We start from the raw sequence: 21,020 nt of genomic DNA on the forward strand, positions 1-21,020 counted from the left end.
AAAAAAATTCACTTATGAATTATATTTAATGCTATTACCTTTAAAATAAAATAAACACAGCTTATAAAAGTTAATATATATATATATATTTCTTTTAAAGCTGGATGAATTTTCAATATAGCATATTCTTTGGAACTGAATCCTTCTCCTCCCCTTTGGTACTTGCTACTTTGATAGATTAATAGCTTTCTCAGTGTTGCAAACCTTCCATAAAGCACTTTAGGCAAACTCCTTTAATATCATACAGAAAGGGAGAAAAAGTCTTTGAAAAGGTGTTAAGTAACTTTCCACACATTATTCAGCCATTTAAAAATGGGTTCTTTTTCTCTGAAAGTTCAATAAAAATATGCTTTTAAGATTTAATGAATTTTTAAAATATTTGCTGGGTAGAGGGAAAGGTGAGTCTCACGCCTGAAAATAAAATGTAAGATTTGAGATGTAAATAATGTAAATGTAAAATAAAATGTAAGAAGTACTCTTAAAATAGTACATATAGTAAGATTTATTTGCATAAAGTAACATTTATACACAAATGCATACACATATATATGTGACAGATTAGATAAGATAATATATAGATAGTTAGACAGACTGACAGGAAACACAGGGTCTCTGGATCAGAGAACAGACCATTTCTTACTTAGGAGCGTGCTAGTGTTTATACTCCAGCCCCCATCCCAAGGGTGATGCGGTGAGAGACTAATGTTACTCTGTATGAATAGCATATTTGCACTAACAGAAGAAACCTGGAATTACGTGTCTCAGAGGTTTTTTTTTGTTTTGTTTTGTTTTAGACTGTTGGTATATCAATCTATCTCTCATGACAGATAGAGATTGTTATACTCTGGAATGCAAATTTTACCTGATCAGTGCGCTAGAATGTCAGTAAGGCTCAAGGGAATTAAGTCTCTACTTCTCTCAGGTGCAATACCCCACCTTCATCTTCCAAGGCATTTTTGCTATGCCATCATCCTTTCTCCAACTTTGCTAGAGCTCTTTGCTCAGAAAGACCTGACTCAGCAGAAATATCAGAATATTCAGGATGATTGTCTTCCAACAAGATTCTCAGGAAACATTTGCAAAAGGAAATGGAATTTAAGATTGGTTTGACAAGAGAAACAGACTTTCCTTTGGTGAAATCAAAATCACCAAACCAAAACATGGGCAAAATCCCATTTTTGCCCAAGTGTCCTTGTGCTGTGTTGATAGATCAGATTAGAACTAGAGACATTGATGATAGCTTGTGATGAGTAGTTAGGCAGTAAATTTTTGCCCTAATGTAGTATATAATAGTGGCCACTGAAACCTATCAAGGATCAAAAGTCCTATTTATACTTCTATTTTGTGTTTTCATTTTGACTATAATCCAATCTATACATCTTTGTCAATTATGGAAGCAAAATATATTATTTTCTGTGATTTTTATAATTAACTAATAAAAACCCATAAACTGTCATGGTAGGTGTATAAGAGTGATTTTCCAATTAGTGTTCTCAGATGAATTCTCAAAGATTTATCATAGTTATTTTTTTTTCCTTTTTAAAAGGTGTCTATGCCTAATGAAAATTTAAGACATGCTATTCTAAAAGTCATGTGACTCTCATCTGCACAGTTTTACAATCCATATGCAATGTTTTTTCAAATGCACAAAATTAGAGAAGAAATGTCCTCAGGAAACAACTTGGAATAAAGTCTTTACACCTTGCTGTTGGCCCCAGCCAGATGGGGTGACAGTGGGATGTGGTAGCTGTGGGTATGTGGAAGACATCACATATGGAGGAACCAGCAGCAAGATGTAATTAGGAATGAACCAAGGATTGTCATAAGATTGGGCCTGTTGATTAAGGTGCATCATAGATCAACCTGTGCGTCCTTGCTGTTAGTCAGCTCAGTCCTGAATCTGGCAGTCCACTACATCTTGTTCACCTGCAGCAGTGAGAAGGACCTAGAACCATCAGGGAACAAAGTCCAGACTGAGAAGAACTATGGAAGTGGTATTGTATCTTTTACAACCTAGGACTGTGCCAAACACAAAGGAGATGCTCAGATGCTTAATATACCTTCATTGGCATAAAATATTTTTGCATCAGTAAAGTTGGGATACATTATAGTGTTGTTTGAATATTCAATTATGTGATGCCTTTAGACTACTGAGAACACAATTGGCATATAACAAGCTCTTAGTAAATATTATTATTGCTGTCGTCAGTCTCAGTATTATTATTAATTTTGAATACATGTGCATGCATTTCAGAGCTAGGCACCCCTATACAAACTAAGGGGAAGAAAATTTGAGGAATTCCTTTTCCATTACTTCTGTTGACCTTTATTAAAATCTTATAGACATGAATGGCTAAAATCCACTGAAAACGTCCTCACTGACATTCCTTAATAAAATAGGTATGGTATCTTTCAAGCTTTTATTAAAGACTTTGGTTCTCTCTTCCTCTGGGCACACAATAGGCTCCTTTTGGTTAGGTGAAGCCATATGATTAGTTCTGGCAAATGTGGTCTGTTGTCAGTGGAAACAGTCAAGGTAGTTGGCTGCTTGTTCAGCATGGGATACTAAGTGAAACAGTAGATACCCCACCAAAACCCTCTGGGAAATTAATGGGTGTGAGATGAAATCTTCAAGCCTCTAAGACTTTAGTATATTTTTTCTTCTTTTTTTTTTTAACCACAACGTAACTGAGCCTATCCTGTTATAATCATAATAAACTATTTTCATTGAAAAGGCAATTTCCAGGGGAACTCAATGAAAGCATACTCATATGAGTGAAGAAAAATTAGCTATTCAGAAAAAAAAAAATCAAAGTGCTACTTACTCCTGTCATAAAAACCAAAAACTGCGTTTTGAAGGAGGAAAGTAATTACCTTAAGAGAGTCAGTAAATTATTTAGGAAGTTTAATTTGGGGACCATATATAGAAAGGACTTTAAAGGGGAGAAATAAAGACAGAAAGTGCTTTAAAAGGCTAACACAGAACAATGGTTGACCAGCAGAAACAATAGGAAAACAAATGGAGAGGTGTGAAAACTCTGAAGAAAGAACTGATAGAATTTGGTGCATAATGGGATACAAGGAATAAAAGAATTTAAATGTAGTGATCTTTTCTTTAATGGACTATAAAGGTTTTATTTATTTTTTATTATTTTTTTTCAGATTTTATTTATTTATTTGTCAGAGGGAGGGAGATCATAAGTAGGCAGAGAGGCAGGCAGAGAGAGAGGAAAGCAGGCTCCCCACTCAGCAGAGAGTCCAATGCAGGGTTTAGATCCCAGTACCCTGAGATCGTGACCTGAGCTGAAGACAGAGGCTTAACCCACTGAGCCGCCCCAGCACCCTGGATTATAAAGACTTTAAAAACCAATTAATGATGACTAAGAAGAAGAAATGTCTTTGATTAGAACTTACTTAAATCTGGGGCACCTGGGAGACTCAGTTTGGTTAAACATCCAACTCCTGGTTTTCAGCTCAGGTCAGGATCTCTGAGTTGGAGCCCATGTTGGGCTTCGTGCTCAGCAGGGAGCCGGCTCAAGATTGTCTCTCTCCCCCTTTCCTCCTCCCCACTTCTCACTCTCTCTTCTCTAAACAAATTAAAATAATAATAATAATAAATAATAACTTACTGAACTTTGTTACTTTCAATTTATAGGAGGAAAAAATATTATAATTTAATCTATTCTAAAATTGCTAAGAACTAAAATGATTTCATATGATTTGTTTTGGAGTTTTCAGTTTTGTTCCCAGCTGTGTTCTATATAATGAGGATTTTTGTTGTTGTTGTTACACTTCCACAAAGCTGAAGAAAGAAAGAAAAACCTGTAATACTTGCTTTTATTTACCCCATTCTCCTATTACACATTACTGTATTCAATATACTATCATCAACTCCACAAAGCTGAAGAAAGAGTGGAAGGAAGGAAGGAAAGAAAGAAGGAAGGGAAGGAAAGAGAGAGGGGGAGAGAGAGGAGCAAGAAAGAAAGAAAGAGAAGCAAGCAACCAATAATCTCATTTATATCATATGTACGGTTACTTTATTTTTCTCATTATAGCAAGGTTAATGCTTTTATAATACAGAAGTTGTTTCTACCTATTTTATAATTTAGGCAGAAATTATTCAAGACAAATCATTCTCTATTTTTTATTTCTTTAGAAAAACAAATTTCTATGTTGAAAATAAGCAAACAATTACAAAAATCCAATTTCCTTAATGATATACTAATTTTGAGATGGCAATAAAGAGTCTCTGAAACATTTCCTGATTTGCTTCATCTCTAAACAAAATTAATGCTGGTACTGCTAAGGGAATGCACTGGCAATGTCTAATTGTAGTATGCTCTCTTTAGGTAATAACGCTGGCCAGCGGGAATATGCCACACCATACTATTCACACCCAGCCTGTGGGAAAGCAGTTTGACCGAGTGGATGATTTTTTTATTCCTACTACAACACTCATCATCACCCACATAAGGTAAATGCTAAATGAGTTATCAACTTTTAGATTTCTCTCTGGTTTTGATAGGAAGCCAGGGAAGTCATAAAAAACAAAACGCATTTCTGTTATACACGGATACACACATAATTGCACATGATTTACCTTGTCTCATCTGCTTGATGAACTTTTATCAACATTAGTAATGAATTTCCTGTCATGTATTTCTTTTTATGCCTCAAAAAGGAGTAAATTTTAAATGATCAGTTGCTTTTTTAAATCAATTTTATAGTTAATATTTTTGCAAATTGCCATTGGAGTTTTCTTATTAGGCTTTGTAAAATGCTGATATTCGAATTTGGCATGATGAAAGAAACACTTTCATAGAAACCCATTCAAATATTATAATGACATTCTTTAATCATTTTCCTCTTATAGAAATGAGTATAAAACTGTATTGGAAGCATATAGTAAATTGAAATGAAATGTTTGAGGCCTACACTTTGAAGAAACATGGTGTGTTCTATCCTTGGATGTATTTATAAGAGGTGAAAAGATAATTACTTCTAATGACATCACTCCAAAGTGTCATAGAAGGGTTTAAATGCTTGACACAGAGAGACAGAATATATCATAATTTCAAGTACTATATTTTGACAATTTACTGAAAAACTTTTAAAGTATCACCTAGCAATGATAGTGAATTTGAACCAAACTATCATTTTGTTGTGTTTCTCACATATATATTGAGAGAGAACTGCTCCAGATGTTATATGAGTCATTATTTGATTCTTCTAGATATATATATATTTCTTTTGTATTAAATGGGAAATTATCTTATCTAAGAGTTGGAGTTATAAGAATTCTGAAACTTCCAAAAGTAAAAAAGGGAGTTTAATAAATCAGAATTGTGTTCATCTTCACACTACATAGAAACTGTCATTTGCCTAGCCAAGTATGTTTTCAAAGAGGTTAGTATATTTTTCAAGCAAATGACCATTACTTTCAGAATGTCTATTATGTGCTCAGCAATAAAGTGATTAAAAAACATAATGTCCTGTTATAGTTATTACATGTTTTATGGAAAATAAGTAGAACTTTCTGAAAATGCAGCATATTTTTAAAGTATTGTATCCAAGCCATAATTTTTACATCTGACTGTAAGTGCAATAATAGTACAGACACAAAAGAAACTAGAATATGAACCAAAAATGGGACCGTTTGAGATAGTACCAAAAAAATATACATTTTTATACTTACTCGATAAAGATACAAGTTAATTTATTTGGAATGAGTGTTATAATTAATTCCTTTGTTATTTTCAAGTTGCTGATAAATTATTACTCATCAATAATTTACTGTGTAACACTTGCTTTTTATTTACCCTATTCTCCTATTACACATTACTGTATTCAATATACTATTATCAACTTCACTTTTTTTTTTTTTTTCCTGAATGCACTAGTAACAGAATTATTTGGGGCAAATTTCCTGGTCTACAATACTAGTAGGGTTAATAGTGTATAGTTCGGGCTGTTTCTTTTCCCCTGAAACCAGTAAATTATATCATTGTGGTAAAATAGCTTTCAGGTCAAGCTGACCAGGTCAGCTTTCTTTATTTGACTGAGAAAGAGAGAGAGTACAAGCAGGGGGAGGGGCAGAGATGGAGGGAGAAGCAGACACCCTTCTCAGCAGGGAGCCCAAGCTGGGACTCCATCCCAGGATCCTGGGATCATGACCTGAGCTGAAGGCAGATGCTTAACCAGGTCAAGAGTTTAACTTTGTCTAAATGCAGCAAGTGCTATGTGTAATTCTGGGTTTGTATTTATAATTGATATACAAGATTATATTGCATGATTATAGAATTGCTATATATACAGTCAGAACACAATATCTTCTTAGGGTTGAAATGATTACTATATAGTTTGAGTTGGAGCTAATAATTAGAAGAACATCTAAATAATGGGAACACATATAAGGTAAAATTTTATTTTAGTTATTTCTTTATATTATGAGAAACATTGAAAAGTATGCTTGAGGATATTTTTAAACATCATTTTCCTTTTAGGGATGGATAGGCAGGGTTGTTTTGCCATACTTGTAAAATATAATACATTAAATTATAGCAAGCCTACTTGCATAGCTTGCATATACAGTCCCATTTTCATGAATGTGAATAATGGTCAAATTTTCTACTGCATTTCAAAGTAATTATTCCTATTACTAAGCGAAGAGTGAGAGTAAAAATTAGCATGCATTTTCAAAGTCAAAATATTAAATATAAATTATTTTTAACATAATGAGAATTTTTTTCTACAGCAGGAAAATCTGAGGGACAGATACAGTCTTTTCTCCTACCAATCTCATGTAACATATTTTTCTAACCAAATCTGGCATGTGTTTAAATATGTGTTGCAGAGATTGATCTTGTTTGTAACTTGAGTTTTTCAGAATTTGAGACGATTTTCTGATGCTGGGCTTGGTATATATTTCCAGGCCAGGCAGAAGGTCTGACACAGAGTACGTGTTTAATTAATATGAGTTTCCTTCCTCTGACCCCTCATCACATTAATCTACTTTTCTCTCAGATTGCTACACTCTCGTTTCAAATAATTTATATCTCAAATGTCTGAAAAGATTCTGGACAAGTGTCAGGATTTTATACCCTAAGTGCCTAAAAATTGGTAGGCTCTTCATTCATGTTTCTCACAGGAATGGAAATAAAGAAGAAAGTGCTATGCTATTTCCTAAGCCAGACTATGTCTAAAACAGAGAATTACATAGCATTAAGGGAACTGTATTTCTTATGTACTGAATTTCCCAACATCTAACATGGTATCAGAGATGCAACAAGTACTGTATTAAGTGCACATGAATTATGTGTAAACAGTAAATACAAATAATAAGTACTTACATCTCCTGTCAGATCAAAGCCTGAAGGTCCCAGCAACAACATTTGCCATTGGCTATTGTGAATTTAGCCAGTTTACTTCATTTCTTTCTGAGGACTGGAATGAAATAATGTTTAAATATTAAGTTGCAGGGGCCTGGGTGGCTCATTCAGTTAAGCATCTGCCTTCAGCTCAGGTCATGATCCCAGGATCCTGGGATGGAGTCCCAGCTTGGGCTCCCTGCTGAGAAGGGTGTCTGCTTCTCCCTCCATCTCTGCCCCTCCCCCTGCTTGTACTCTCTCTCTTTCTCAGTCAAATAAATAATAAAATCTTCAAAAAAAAATCGAAAAAATGTTAAGTTGCCCATAATCATGATGTAGATACTACTCATAATCCACACTGTAGCAGAGGCTTCCCTGTGAATAGTGACAATTTTGCTAAAGGTTTGTATTTTCCCTGCTTAACTTCTCCTTTTTTTCTACATTTTTCTCCCTTTTCAATGTCTATAATTCTCAGGGTTGTTTAATCTAGTCTGTAGAGTAAATCAAGACTGAGGAATTTAAGAGAACCAAAATTATTTTATCCATCTATGTTAAAAAACAAGCTTGTAGCTTAAAAAACAATCAATCTTCACAAAATTTATAAAGTTGTTCATTTTTTAAAACAGCTTAAAATTTTCAGCATTTTAAAAATTTTTGGATCTTAATTTATGTCCCTCATTTTTAATTGAAATATAGTTGACATATGATGCTATATTAATTTCAACGTACAACATAGTGATTTGACAATTCTCTTATGTTTTACAATGCTTGCCACGGTAAGTATAGTTACCACCTGTTACCATATGTAAATGCCACAATATTTTTGACTATATTTCCTGTTAGTACTTCTTTTTTTTTTTTTTAAAGATTTTTATTTATTTATTTGACAGAGAGAGATCACAAGTAGGCAGAGAGGCAGGCAGGGAGAGAGGAGGGAGCAAGCTCCCTGCTGAGCAAAGATCCCAATGGGGGCTTGATCCCAGGACCCCGGGATCATGACCTGAGCCGAAAGCAGAGGCTTAACCCACTGAGCCACCCAGGAGGCCCCCTGTTAGTACTTCTTAATCCCCTTCACCTATTTCACCCATCCCCCTTTTTGTCCCCTCCCTGCAACCACATTTACTCTTTGTATTTATGATTCTGTTTGTCTGTTCATTTTGTTTTGATTTTTAGATTCCACATATAAGTGAAATCATTTGATATTTGTCCTTGTTTGACTTATTTCACTTAGCAGAATAACCTCTAAGTCCATTCATGTTGTCATAAAAGACTTCATTTGTTTTAATGGTTGAGTAATATTCCATTGTGTGGAATGTATGTGTGTGTTTATGTGTGTACACGTGTTTCATATCTTTTTTATCCATTTTGAATGACCTGAGAAAGTTTAATTTCGGAAAACTCATTTACATTTAAAAAATATCTGAGAAAGAAGGACTGATTCTATGCACTTATTCAGTTCCTCAGTGAACTCCTTCCCATTCCTTGAGAGACACAGTCCAGACCACATGCAGTTATTCCTATTTTTTTTAAAAGATTTTATTTATTTATTTGACAGACAGAAATCACAAGTAGGCAGAGAGGCAGGCAGAGAGAGAGAGGAGGAAGCAGGCTCCCTGCCGAGCAGAGAGCCAGATGTGGGGCTGGATCCCAGGACTCTGGGATCATGACCTGAGCCAAAGGCAGAGGCTTTAACCCACTGAGCCACCCAGGTGCCCCAGTTATTCCTATTTTTAAGTATATGTGTTGCCTAAGCGAGCACACATACAGTTATTCCCATTTCATCCTATGGAATGGCACTTTAATAGTAAAAAGAATCCCTTTTTGGTTTTATGTATTCCTTCCTTCTCCATAGGAATCAGAAGAGTACCTGAGCCCTAGGCTGAGGATATACCAGATACACTGATGCCATACTTCCTTTGATCTAAATCAAAATGGTGTTCAAAATATTGAGTTCTGGTTACTGGACTCAGCTACAGCTTGTGTCCCTGCCTTACACTCTCTTGAATATGCATGCTTACCAGGGGATAATAACTCTAAACTAGCATGCAGCCATTCTTTAAGATACAGATATGTGAGCCCCAACTGTGAAGTCACTTTGGTTTAATGAAACTAAACTTCTTGGAAGATAAGAGAAGATGTATTATAATCCTGTCTCCCCAAAGTTCCAACTACCTACTCAGCTTCTGAAAGGGACTGACTAAATACTTATTGACTAAAAGTTTGTTTTTAAAAGTTTATTAAAATTCTAACATATGTATTTTTAATATTGAGTGTGAGTTGCTTAATATCTACTTCTCCAATTGTTTAGGGAAAACTTAAATTACTTGATATTTAGCTAATAATACAGATGATACTCTGATGTTTATTGAAATATACTGATTTAAATCACTCTATAATTATGTTTTCTTTTTTGTTTTTAAAGTAAGAATAAAGAAATTATACCTTATATTCTGTTAATTTTCATAAAAACAGATCCATTGAATATTTAATAAGTGATGTACTTTTCATATTAGTAAGTCATAGCACATTTCAGTTAACTGGCAGCATATATTAACTAGATACTCATTTTTCAGACTTGTAGTTAATAAATAATTTTCTTTAAAAACCTTAAACTCCACCAAGTAATTAATTAATCATAAATCATAGTTCTAAATTTGAAGAGATTATGCAGTGCAAAAAGAATGTGTTTTGTAATGACATGAGAAATATAAATTTCTTATATGAGGAATTTCAATTTGCATTTTTATCTTCTTCTATATACAAATATATCCAGAAAGGAAAAATTGAAAGAGACTATTGAAAATGAAAATGCATGTGTAATTCTCAGAAGAATCAGTTATGTCTATTTAATGTATAAAAATTTAAATAATAATTCATTTTCTTTTTTAAGCACAAGTGCTCTACAAATGTAAAGGAAAATGTTTCATTATTGTACTCATAACTTGTATCCAAAGTGCTAAGTTATTATAATATCATTACATGCAAATAGATATGTGAAAGATATAGTTCTACTACTCTTACGTTTTTTATGACATGGATAATGCATGGAGGGATTTAGTAATTTTTGCATCAGTTTTTTAATTAGCTAGAGATTAAAAAGTAATTTCAAAGCAATTTCTTTTTTTTTCCAGAAAAATTGTTGTATCGTAATGGTTGTATTATCTTCAAAGCAACTAAATCTCATAAAGAATGGACATTTACATAATTGATTGTGTTTCATTTTTATACTATTCTGAAGAGAAAAATTTAAATGCCAATTTCTTATTGTGATATATGTAAAGATTACAACTTACTGTGCAAATGCTACTATAATGAGCATAGGAAATGAAAACCAGAGGTTTGGCAGTGATTTATTGCATTATCGTATGTTTATTTTTAAAATATTCCCTTGTGTGAGTTTAGAGGGGTGAGGAGAATTGAGAAAATGAGAGAAGCTAATGAGATGAAAGATATTCAAGCAATGAATGGCACAGTGTTTCCATGGGACTCTCCCCAAAAATACTTCAATAATTTTTCCAAAGAATGATTTATTTTTGGTAGTGGGGTGATGAAAGTGGGATTTACTTAAGGGCCAGCGTGGTTGAGAGCAAGGAAACTTGATAAAGCTTAGTGGAAGATACCGAGAAGGCCAGAAAGTACAAAGTATGACAAATGCAAGAATTTGTGGAAGTCTTTCTGAGAGCTTTTGTCTTGTTATGAATAAAATTAGTGGAAAGATAAGGAAGGGGGGAACAACTAGATATTTTCACCTACATTACAAAGGCACAGCTAATATTCAGGTTCATTAGGGCTCTAAGAAAGTATTTAAATTTTCACTGACCAAAATAATACCTTTGATACAATTTTAAATAGATAAAATACATGAAGAAAAATTGTGTTTTATAGCTTGACCCTTGTAACATCTACAAATCATGTATCTTTCATTTCCTGGCCTCTCTGAAGTTGACTGTAACTACAGGCAAGTTTAATCCCACCTAGTTCACCTGGCACAGAGGAAACTTTTAGTAAAAAAAAGAAGGAAGTTATTTTTGATTTATGTGTTACTTCAGGAGTAGTGCTGTGATAGAAAGGGAAGATAACAACTTCAATGATGCTATTTCAGATTCTTCAAAGGCTTGTCTACATTTGACATCACCTCCAACACCAGCATTTGGTAATATTGCCTGGATTTAAACTACTCTTGTTACTTTGGGTTATGTTTCTCTAGAAATTACCTTTAAAGTACTCCTAGTTCTTGAAAGGAAAATGGAGGGGCAGTTCGGAAATTTGACATTTTTCTTATTGGCATTTTTATTTATGGGTTGATTGGTTGATTATGTAGTCTCTTAAGATTAATGTTTGAACTTGGGAGGATGTGTGTGTGTGTGTGTGTGTGTGTGTATTTATTTCAATCTATGATTACATGATAAGTAATAAGATGAATAGAGTATATATAACAGAAAACTTGAAAGCAATAAGTATTTACATAAAAACTGAGAATGCCAGTTCCAACATTTTTCTCCTCCTCTGGACTTGACCTACTAAACAAAACAAACAAACAAACAATGTTCCAAAAGTTTCCTTGTAACATTCATCCCTTCCCTTCCCTACCACATACCCTAAAATGATGTCAGTGTCAAATAATTATCTCAAATTGGGTAATTCAGGAATTTCATAGAAAGTGGACCTCAGTGTTACTTTTCAGTTTTGGTGGGCTGGAAAGGCAGTTTTAAGAACCTCAAAAGTCAAATGAGTGAGAAGAATGTAATGTAAAAGGGTTGCAGACAAATGTGGAATAAGGGGCTCAGGGCTTATCCTGTTCCAGATGAGTCATAAGTCCTCCCCGCCCAATGGCTATGGCTCCACTGTAAAGGATGAAGAAAGCTGAAATAACAAGTAGCAGGCACCATTCTGGGAGTCTGGAAAGAGGTCTATAGTGCTCCTTTTCTGTTATAAATTACAGCAAGGAAATGATTAAGAAGGGATTGGGTTTGATTTATGTTTCCTTGAAGCTTCTCCAAGGGAAAAATAAACATTCTGTGAAAGTGAAAGTTAAAGTAAAGTATATCATTCTTCCTCATATTTTATCAAATCTGTTAAAGCAAAATTATATATATGGCTAGCCATTTATCAAGACAACCCTACACGTGTGACTTGATTCATGGAGAGGCCAGGTATATGGAGATACAATGTCAGCAGCAAAATTGCCTGGGTAACTGAAATCCTGGCACGTCAGAAATTGAAAATATCAGTTGTTCAATCTTTTTAGGAAAAATATAAACTCAAGATGATAAGCAATAATCAAAATTGTTTCAAAAATGGTTCTTAGATAAAGATCTCACAAAATCACAGTTCAGTGATGTTCTTTTTTTTTTTTTGGGGGGGGGGTTACATCATTCATCCTTATATGCTAATTTCTCCCACAAAGAAATAAACTAACAAACTATAAGGATTCTAAATAAACCAGGAGTGGGAGCTCTCTCTGTCTGTATTCTCACATATAGTGAATACTTGAAACATTTATGAATTCTGAAACTATGATCTTCTCTTCCCCCAGCGTCTCTGAGGTTTTTCATTGCCCTCTCCACAGCACACAAACACAAACTCTAGATTGTCAGGACCTGCAATATCTTGGGACCCTTACATTTGCATAGCCTAGTGCACTATTGAAAAACAGAAGACAATCATAAGTTGCTTATTAAACACAGTACATATGTATATGTTTGGGAGTGTGTATGCAATCCATATACAAAACACGTTGGCAAACTTTCCAACCTTTTTGTGTGGGTGCACAGTGTCTTCTACATAAGCTCTTGATAACTTGTTTCATCTTATTTTTAAAGAAGTAAACACTTATTTTTTCTTTAAGATTTTATTTATTTATTGACAGATTGAGAGCACAAGTAGGCAGAGTGGCAGGCAGAGTCGGCTGCATAGCCGACTATGCCACCCAGATGCCCCTAAACATACTAATTTTTAAAGAAGTAAACACAGGGCACCTGGGTGGCTCAGTCGTTGGACGTCTGCCCTCAGCTCAGGTCCTGGGATCCAGCCCTGCATCAGGCTCTTTGCTCAGCAGGAAGCCGGCTTCTTCCTCTCCCACTCCCCCTGCTTGTGTTCCCTCTCTTCGCTGTGTCTCTCTGTCAAATAAATGAATAAATTCTTAAAAAAAAAAAAAAAGAATAAGTAAACACACCCTTCAATTTGGATCTGTAATGTTATTCTCGTTTTTCATTTTGGTTACTGGATTTGCTTTTTTATTTTCCACTTTCTTAAGCATATTTGTGTACCTAACACATTGAGTATAAAATGCTTAGACAGAAAACCATTGAGCACTTACAGCCAAGTGTTGCGTGTGTATGTGCCTGTGTGTGTGCATGAGTGTGTGCGTGTGTGTGTGTTCAGTTTGTTAATTTCATTATTGCTTGAGTTAGAGAACACTGTCTGTTCCCTGCTTGGTCTCTGCCCTACATTAATAGGTCTCTGCACTATCTGAGTCCTGTAAAAAAAAAGAAAGAATCTAGTGTCCAAGAAGGCCAACTCCTCTTTTGGCAGAATATGCACTTAGCCAGATTAGTAGGCCATATTAGCTATGTAATCTTTTTTTTTATTATTTTATTGTATGGGTAAATGAGTTGGATTTAAAGAGCAAACTATATTTAAAATATGAGGATCTCATTACTTTTTAAAAAGGCAAAGTTTTGTACAGGTGTTATTAGTAGACTCCAAGCTTTAAGATTTAATAAAGCCCCTAAGTAGATTCATTCTACGACATTTTTTACTGAAGAAATCAATGGAGCACTAATAATGTGTAATTTAGAAACACTCTACATTGCAAATCTGCCTCTTGAGTTTTATTATGCAAAGAAAAATAGCTCTTGCTTCTCTCAGAGGTCCTTATGCTAACTCATCAAGGTGTTCAGTAAAACATAGAGCTGTCCATTTGAGAGGACCCAGGATTCTTAGGAGGCAGGTATGGGATATACATAGCAAATTTGTATGGTCTTTTTTTTTTTTTCCTTTGTCACATATGATTTTAAGTTTTGCTGGAATTGTAAATCAAACTTATTTTACCTTAAATGAGTAAATGATATGGTTGTATAGATTACTTCACTTTTTTGCTTGGTAGTAAAAACAAACTCAGATAACAATTAAGGTTAATGAAGAAAAATACCAAAAGTTAAAAAACAATACAATATATCAAGAAAGGGGAAAAATTCATCCTGGGAACCTAACTGATTTCTTATGTGAATTTAATATGTGCACTACATGGCCTATTTCATACATATGTTTAATAGATTATAGTATTTTGAATCAAGTGTATAAGACATTAACTAGTTCTCATAAAATGTATATACAAAAGAATAATGTATATTGGGTTTTCTAATTCTATCTGAAGTGGCTTTGTTACTATTCTGTTAAAAGTTGATATATTTTACCATACTATCTTATTTTATGAATTCATTAATTTTTTTATGAAATGTATTATTAAAATGCTAAAACTTAACATACACTTATAACTTTAACAAAAACTTTTTTGAATGAAAGACTCCTACTGCAGTTCAATAGAGCAATATAGTTGAAAATAAATAATTTTATCTTTGAATATTATGTAAAGTCAATAGAACTGTGGTCAATAGAACATTTTTTTTATAATTTTCTGTGAATGTGACTAAATACATATATATATAAGTATATATATATATATATATACACACACACACACACACACATCACTTCTCAATTTTAATTATAAAAACTTATTTTAAATGTAAAATTAGTGATAGTAGTGGGAGGTGTCTTTAGATGGACAACATGGTGGCACTGATACTCTATTTATAACGATTTAAGACTATAAAAAATATTCATTGTGAATCCACACAAGTTCATATTTTATAGCATTTTTTAAAAGATTTTATTTATTTAGAGACACAGAGAGAGAGAGAGAGACAACTCATACTGTAGTAAGTCGGGGGAGTGCCAGAGTGGAGGGAGGGGCAGAGGGGTGAGAGAGAAAGAGAATCCCAAGCAGACTCCATGTTGAGCATGGAGACCAAGACATGGCTCAATCTCACAGCCCTGAGATCATGCCCTGAACCAAAATCAAGTCAGATGCTTAAGCAACTGAGCCACTCATGTGCTCCTGTGCCATTCTAATTTAGTTGTAAATCTATGGATTTGGCTTCACTATGGCTATCCATGTAAGAAAAAGGTATTGATTATTGTAAGCCAATCAAATATATTTACACAAATGCATTCCTTTTTTTCATTTAAATTAACTACCACTTGTTCTGTAGCAGTGTTATATCTCTTGCTTCTCCTTGTGAAAAAGAAATCCTGCAGCAAAATTTCAGGTTTTAAAATTCCTTGGTTTTAAAGATTTGGTTCAAGCAAAAATGAAGTACATGACAGGATGTCAGAGAGCCTTTAAAAGGTACTGTAACAGAAAAACCCACCAAATTAGTAGATATATAGAGAAACTACCTATTAGGTCTCATCTATCATCTATCATGAGTGGAAATACTCAACATAACTACCTGAGTTGATTAAGAACATTAGGCAACAAATATCAAACTCCCACGGTTTTATCCTTTGGTGTATACACTAGTGCCTTGTAGGATACATAAAACTTACAAAATGGATTGAAATAGACAGCTTCAGGGGAGATAAAAATGACAGTTGCCTTAAGTGATTTTTATGAAACTGCTAGCTGGGTTAGTTATGGTTAAAATCTCTGTATTGGTTTATACTGAGATTAGCTGAATTTTTCTACACTATAGAAAATTTTCCTTTCTTACCTTCCCATTTTTCTGTTATTTGGGAAGTGGATAATGAATCTTTATAGATTTTTTTTTCTATATTCACAACTGATTTTCAAGGAAAACAGTATGAAATTACAGTAATCCATTTGTTGGTTGTAATGTAGAAGCTTATTTTTATGCTCATGTAATTTGAATGCATAAATGTAGTTTTTAGTTCTTTGAAACAAAAGGAAATCAGGGTTTGCATGTGCTATGAGAGTAGTGATGATTTATATAAGTAAGCCAAGAAAATCCTAAAATAACCTAGATTTTCCTCTCATAATGTAAATCAAGATTATTCATCAAATTTGAGTGATAGAAAACATTTTTTATGTTTTTAATTAAAGTATGCATTTTTTAAATTCTGCTTAAAAACCTAGCTGTACAAATATAAAGTAATAGAATATTTGGAAGATCTGTAGAATTTTTATTAAAAAGCTTGAAAAACTAATTTAATTAATATGTGAAAATAATTTGAAAATAGATTATTAGTTTATATAAGAAGATGATGTTAAGAAATACTTTTAATAAATCATAGGTACACTTATCTTTATGTTGACTAAACATGCTTTCCTGATTCTTTATATACAGCCTTAATTTTGTTTGGTAATTTTTGACATCAAAACCCCTACTTCTTTTTTTTTTTTAAAGATTTTATTTATTTATTTGACAGATCACAAGTAGATGGAGAGGCAGGCAGAGAGAGAGAGAGAGAGGGAAGCAGGCTCCCTGCTGAGCAGAGAGCCCGATGTGGGACTCGATCCCAGGACCCTGAGATCATGACCTGAGCCGAAGGCAGCGGCTTAACCCACTGAGCCACCCAGGCGCCCAAAACCCCTACTTCTATCTAAATTTTTATTTGCATTGGAATATAACCGAATCTAGTTCAAAGACATTGTTGGATGCAAATGATTTTTAAAAAATAGACTTAAAGTGGAATAGAAATTATTTAGTAATAGTCCTTTTAGATATACATTTGACAACTTAGTATTTTTTGTTTTGTGAATTAAGAGATATACTTCATGGCTATCATTATAAGAGGTCTTATGAAAAGAGAGGTCACATTAGCCTGTTACATTTTTCATTTCCTGAATCCAGTCTGTGCCCTGTCACAATCAAAGATATATTAATAATCTTTTCGATACTTTTACCACTTACTTAATTTCAGTTTGCTCCATTTGCCATCTTTAAAAATTTTTAAATGCATGAAAACACTTTTGAAAAACCATATGTGGGTTTACAGAAAGCAGATAAATTATATTTATGCTTCCAATTCATGAAGTCGTTATTAAAATTTCAAATTCATCAGGTAAACATTGTTCTTTATTGTATTTATACAAGTGAAACATGCACAATAACTTTACATTTAATTGTAAGTTGTTAATGTAAATAATTTAAAGAGAGTCATTTTTTAAATTATGACAGACTCATAATGATTTCCTAAAAGTTATGCACAGGAATAAATAACAAATTTGAATTTTAGCAGGAAGTAAAGGAATGAAAATGTTAAGGAGAAGAGGACTAGATATATGAGAAAATTATTAGAAATACAGGAAATACACTACCACTTATTCATATTGTCTAATAGTTTCATGAGTAATTTCCATCTTTTCTCTGTTCCTATGTATAGTAGTCATGTATAATAAGTGGTTCCTTATAATTTTATTTTAATATAGAAGCAAAACCCGATTTTCTAAAGTCAGAGCTTACTGTATCATTTATATACCCTCCAGTTGTATTGCTTGGTTACAGTTTTTGTTCTTATTACTATGGTTGTTATATAATATGTTAAGAGTGATGAGGAAACATTGAGCACTTAATCTATGCCAGAAAGTGAGCTCAGAGTTTTTATGCACTGACTCATTTAGAACTAGCAGCTATGTAAATTTTTATCCCTGTTCTACATATGGTGAATCACTTAACTAATAGGTATTGGAACCAGCTATAAACTCTGTTCTGTCTAAATTTAGTTTCTTAGCATTTAATATATTTTAGTGTTCAAGTCCTTTTCTCACTTTTAGGGTAAAACCTAATGACTGATATCTTTTATAAATTATCTCACACTTACCTTTAACACATTCTTTCTCTCACTTTTCTGTTATCTCTGCTACAACAAAACTCGCCTCCTCACAACAAACCTACACCATATTTTCTCACCTATCTGAATTAATTTGCAGAATGCCCTGTTTCTTCATTGTCTGCTTAACAAACTCTCCAGGACTTATCTCAAAGCCACCTTTTATAAAATTTATTATAATCTCCCTAATTGGAATCCCCTTGACATTCTGAATTTTTTTTATTTCTCATTTGTGTTGAGACTCACACAGATCTAGGATGGAAAGTAGCTCTTCAGATCCTTTGGGGTCTTTAGCACAGTACTTAATTTTGCTTAGATCAGTTTGATTTTCCTCTTCGACAAGTAAATGATTTCAGAAGGGATAGAGAAAAAATATGATGTGGTGTCTACAGTCCCTACAGACTCTATAGTAATTTTTTGCTGTCTGTTCATGTCTAACTTCATAATATCTATTTATTAATCTACTCCTTTCTGCTCTCATGACACAGCCTTAAGCTGAGCTTCCTTATGTCCCACCTTACTAATGTAAGGAGCTCCTGACTATTTCTCCATATTTCTTCTTTTCTCCATACTTCAACTCAGTAAACAGAGAACTACTACATTCCTTTTTTTAATTTCTAGCTATGGTACTACAGTTTTGCACTGGAAAGAAAAAAAAATCTATATCTATATCTATATCTATATCTATATCTATATCTGTATCTATATTTCTTACTGCATTTAAGTTGAAGTTAAGCTACACCTAAGCCACTTCCTAAGTGTGTGATCTGCAGACACCCTAGGGTCTAGCCAGTGTGAACCTGAGTAGCTCCTATACTTCCCTGTTTCTACTTAACCCTTCATTTTCTCTAAAGTATTCTTTATGATTTTGATTTAGAACCTCTTAATTCATGCCAATTTCTTGGCCAAACTCAAGTGCATTCTGAGTCATTCAACTTTTTCTATTGCTTTGTCATTTATAATAGCACTCTCCTTAGAATTTACTTCTTGTTAAGGCATCAGCCAATTGTTATTTTATTTCATTCATTCATTCAATACAGTTGAACTGTTCACATAGTAGACACTATTCTAGATTCTAATAGGAGCATGAGTACAGATTTTTGTCCTAACTTCCTATAGTATATTCAATAGTTAATAAAAAAAATTAAAAATACATATTTTTTTAAGAATTTATTTATTTATTTGAGAGTGAGAGAGAGCACAAAAGTGGGGAGAGGCAGAGGAAGATGGAGGGAGAGTCTCAAGCAGACTCCAGTCTGAGCGTGGAGCCCGACACAGGGCTGGATCTTGCAACCCTGAGATCATGATCAAAGTCAAGTCTTAGATGCTTAACCAACTGGGCCACTCAGGTGCCCAAGATGTATTTTTTAAAAGGAACTGGTTTTGGAATGGTAAGAATATAGGTTCAAATTCAGATGCTATCACTTACTACAATGTGATTTTAAGTAAATTAAACTTTGTAAAGGACATTTTAAAAAATTGTCTGCTAAGGATATGTGTCTCATCCAGAAATGCTGCTTGTTTCAAGTATTAGTTTATCTTTTATTTACTGGAATAATTGTGTTACCTTATTCCTCACCCAAGCTCCCACCCCTGTCACCTACAGCTTTACACAATTTATGTCCCTACTCAGGTGAATTGACATCTATTTTTAAAATATTCATGCTCTTTCTTTTTCTCTTCCTTAGAGCAGTGGGACCCTCTGTTGAAGTCTATAATGTAAATGAAATAAATTTCATACTACCCAGGTTAATTAAATGGAGATGGGTGGGGATGGTAGAAGGAGAAAGCCTGACCCACTCACCTTCACTTTCATTTCTTCCCTGATTCTGTATGCAGACTCCAAACTCTATCAAGGCAAATTATTTTTAATTGTCTGCTAGAGGTTCATCCTGCCCTCTTCTTAGGCCTGTGTCTTTTACCTGCCTTGCTTCACTTACTAACCAAAGAGGAAGAGCACCAGAGATAGGCATAGACAAGTAAGTCCCCAAATTCTCTCTGGCCCCAATAATTAGTGTAGACATGGTGTATAACCCATTCTGAACTCATATGTTATAATGAACACTTTTTCTGGGACTTTCTGGAAAGAGACTTTGGTTTTGTGTGTAGACTGGTCTAGGAGATCTAGAGCTTTCAGCAGTTACTTTCACACCATGTGAAGCCTAGACCTGAAATCAATATAGTAGATGGCAGAGCCAATATACACTAAGAAAAAATATGATCTATATTACATTACTGTAGACCAAATTTCAGCTATACTTGAGCTGGTTCTAGAATTCCATCTGCATGAAATCCCATATTTTTGTGGTTTAAAATGTCTGGATTGCATATCCTATTATTTACAGATGAAAGAGTCGAAGAGTAGGTTTTCTTATGTCTAAAATATGCATATTATCCACTTCACACTCTTTTGAGTTGATTGCAAGATCTTGTGCAATTCCTGGCACACAAAACGTGGTTAACAAATGTTATTTTCCTATTCCCTTGGGTTGATGAATTTCTTATCACAGTATAGTTATTATAACCCTAGCAGTTATACTAATTAGCACTCAATAAATATTTGTTAAAAAATAGAGCACTTAGAGGGGCCTGGGTGGCTCAGTCAGCTAAGCATTTACTTGACTCTTGGTTTCGGCTCACGTCATGATCTTAGGGTCATATGATCCAGCCCCCTGTGGGTCTCCATGCTCAGGACAGAGTCTGCTTAAGACTCTGTCCCCTTTTCTCAGGCCCTCCCTCCCTATAAATAAATAAATAAATAGATAGATAGATAAATCTTTAAAAAAATGTAACACA

At 33.8% G+C, this 21,020-nt stretch overlaps 1 protein-coding gene across 4 annotated transcripts in view; it reads left to right on the forward strand.

Annotated features, from left to right (window-relative positions):
- The window catches only part of FSTL5 (follistatin like 5), a 758,840-nt gene that overhangs the window by 694,510 nt on the left and 43,310 nt on the right, over positions 1–21,020 (forward strand). For all 4 annotated transcript variants that reach the window (XM_047717766.1, XM_047717769.1, XM_047717768.1 and 1 more), the window contains one exon: positions 4,350–4,474. In XM_047717766.1, coding sequence (XP_047573722.1) covers positions 4,350–4,474 — 125 coding nt within the window. The remainder of the gene's footprint in view (positions 1–4,349; positions 4,475–21,020) is intronic.

The sequence above is a fragment of the Lutra lutra genome, chromosome 2 (genome assembly GCF_902655055.1).
Source record: "Lutra lutra chromosome 2, mLutLut1.2, whole genome shotgun sequence".
Lineage (NCBI taxonomy): Eukaryota > Metazoa > Chordata > Mammalia > Carnivora > Mustelidae > Lutra > Lutra lutra.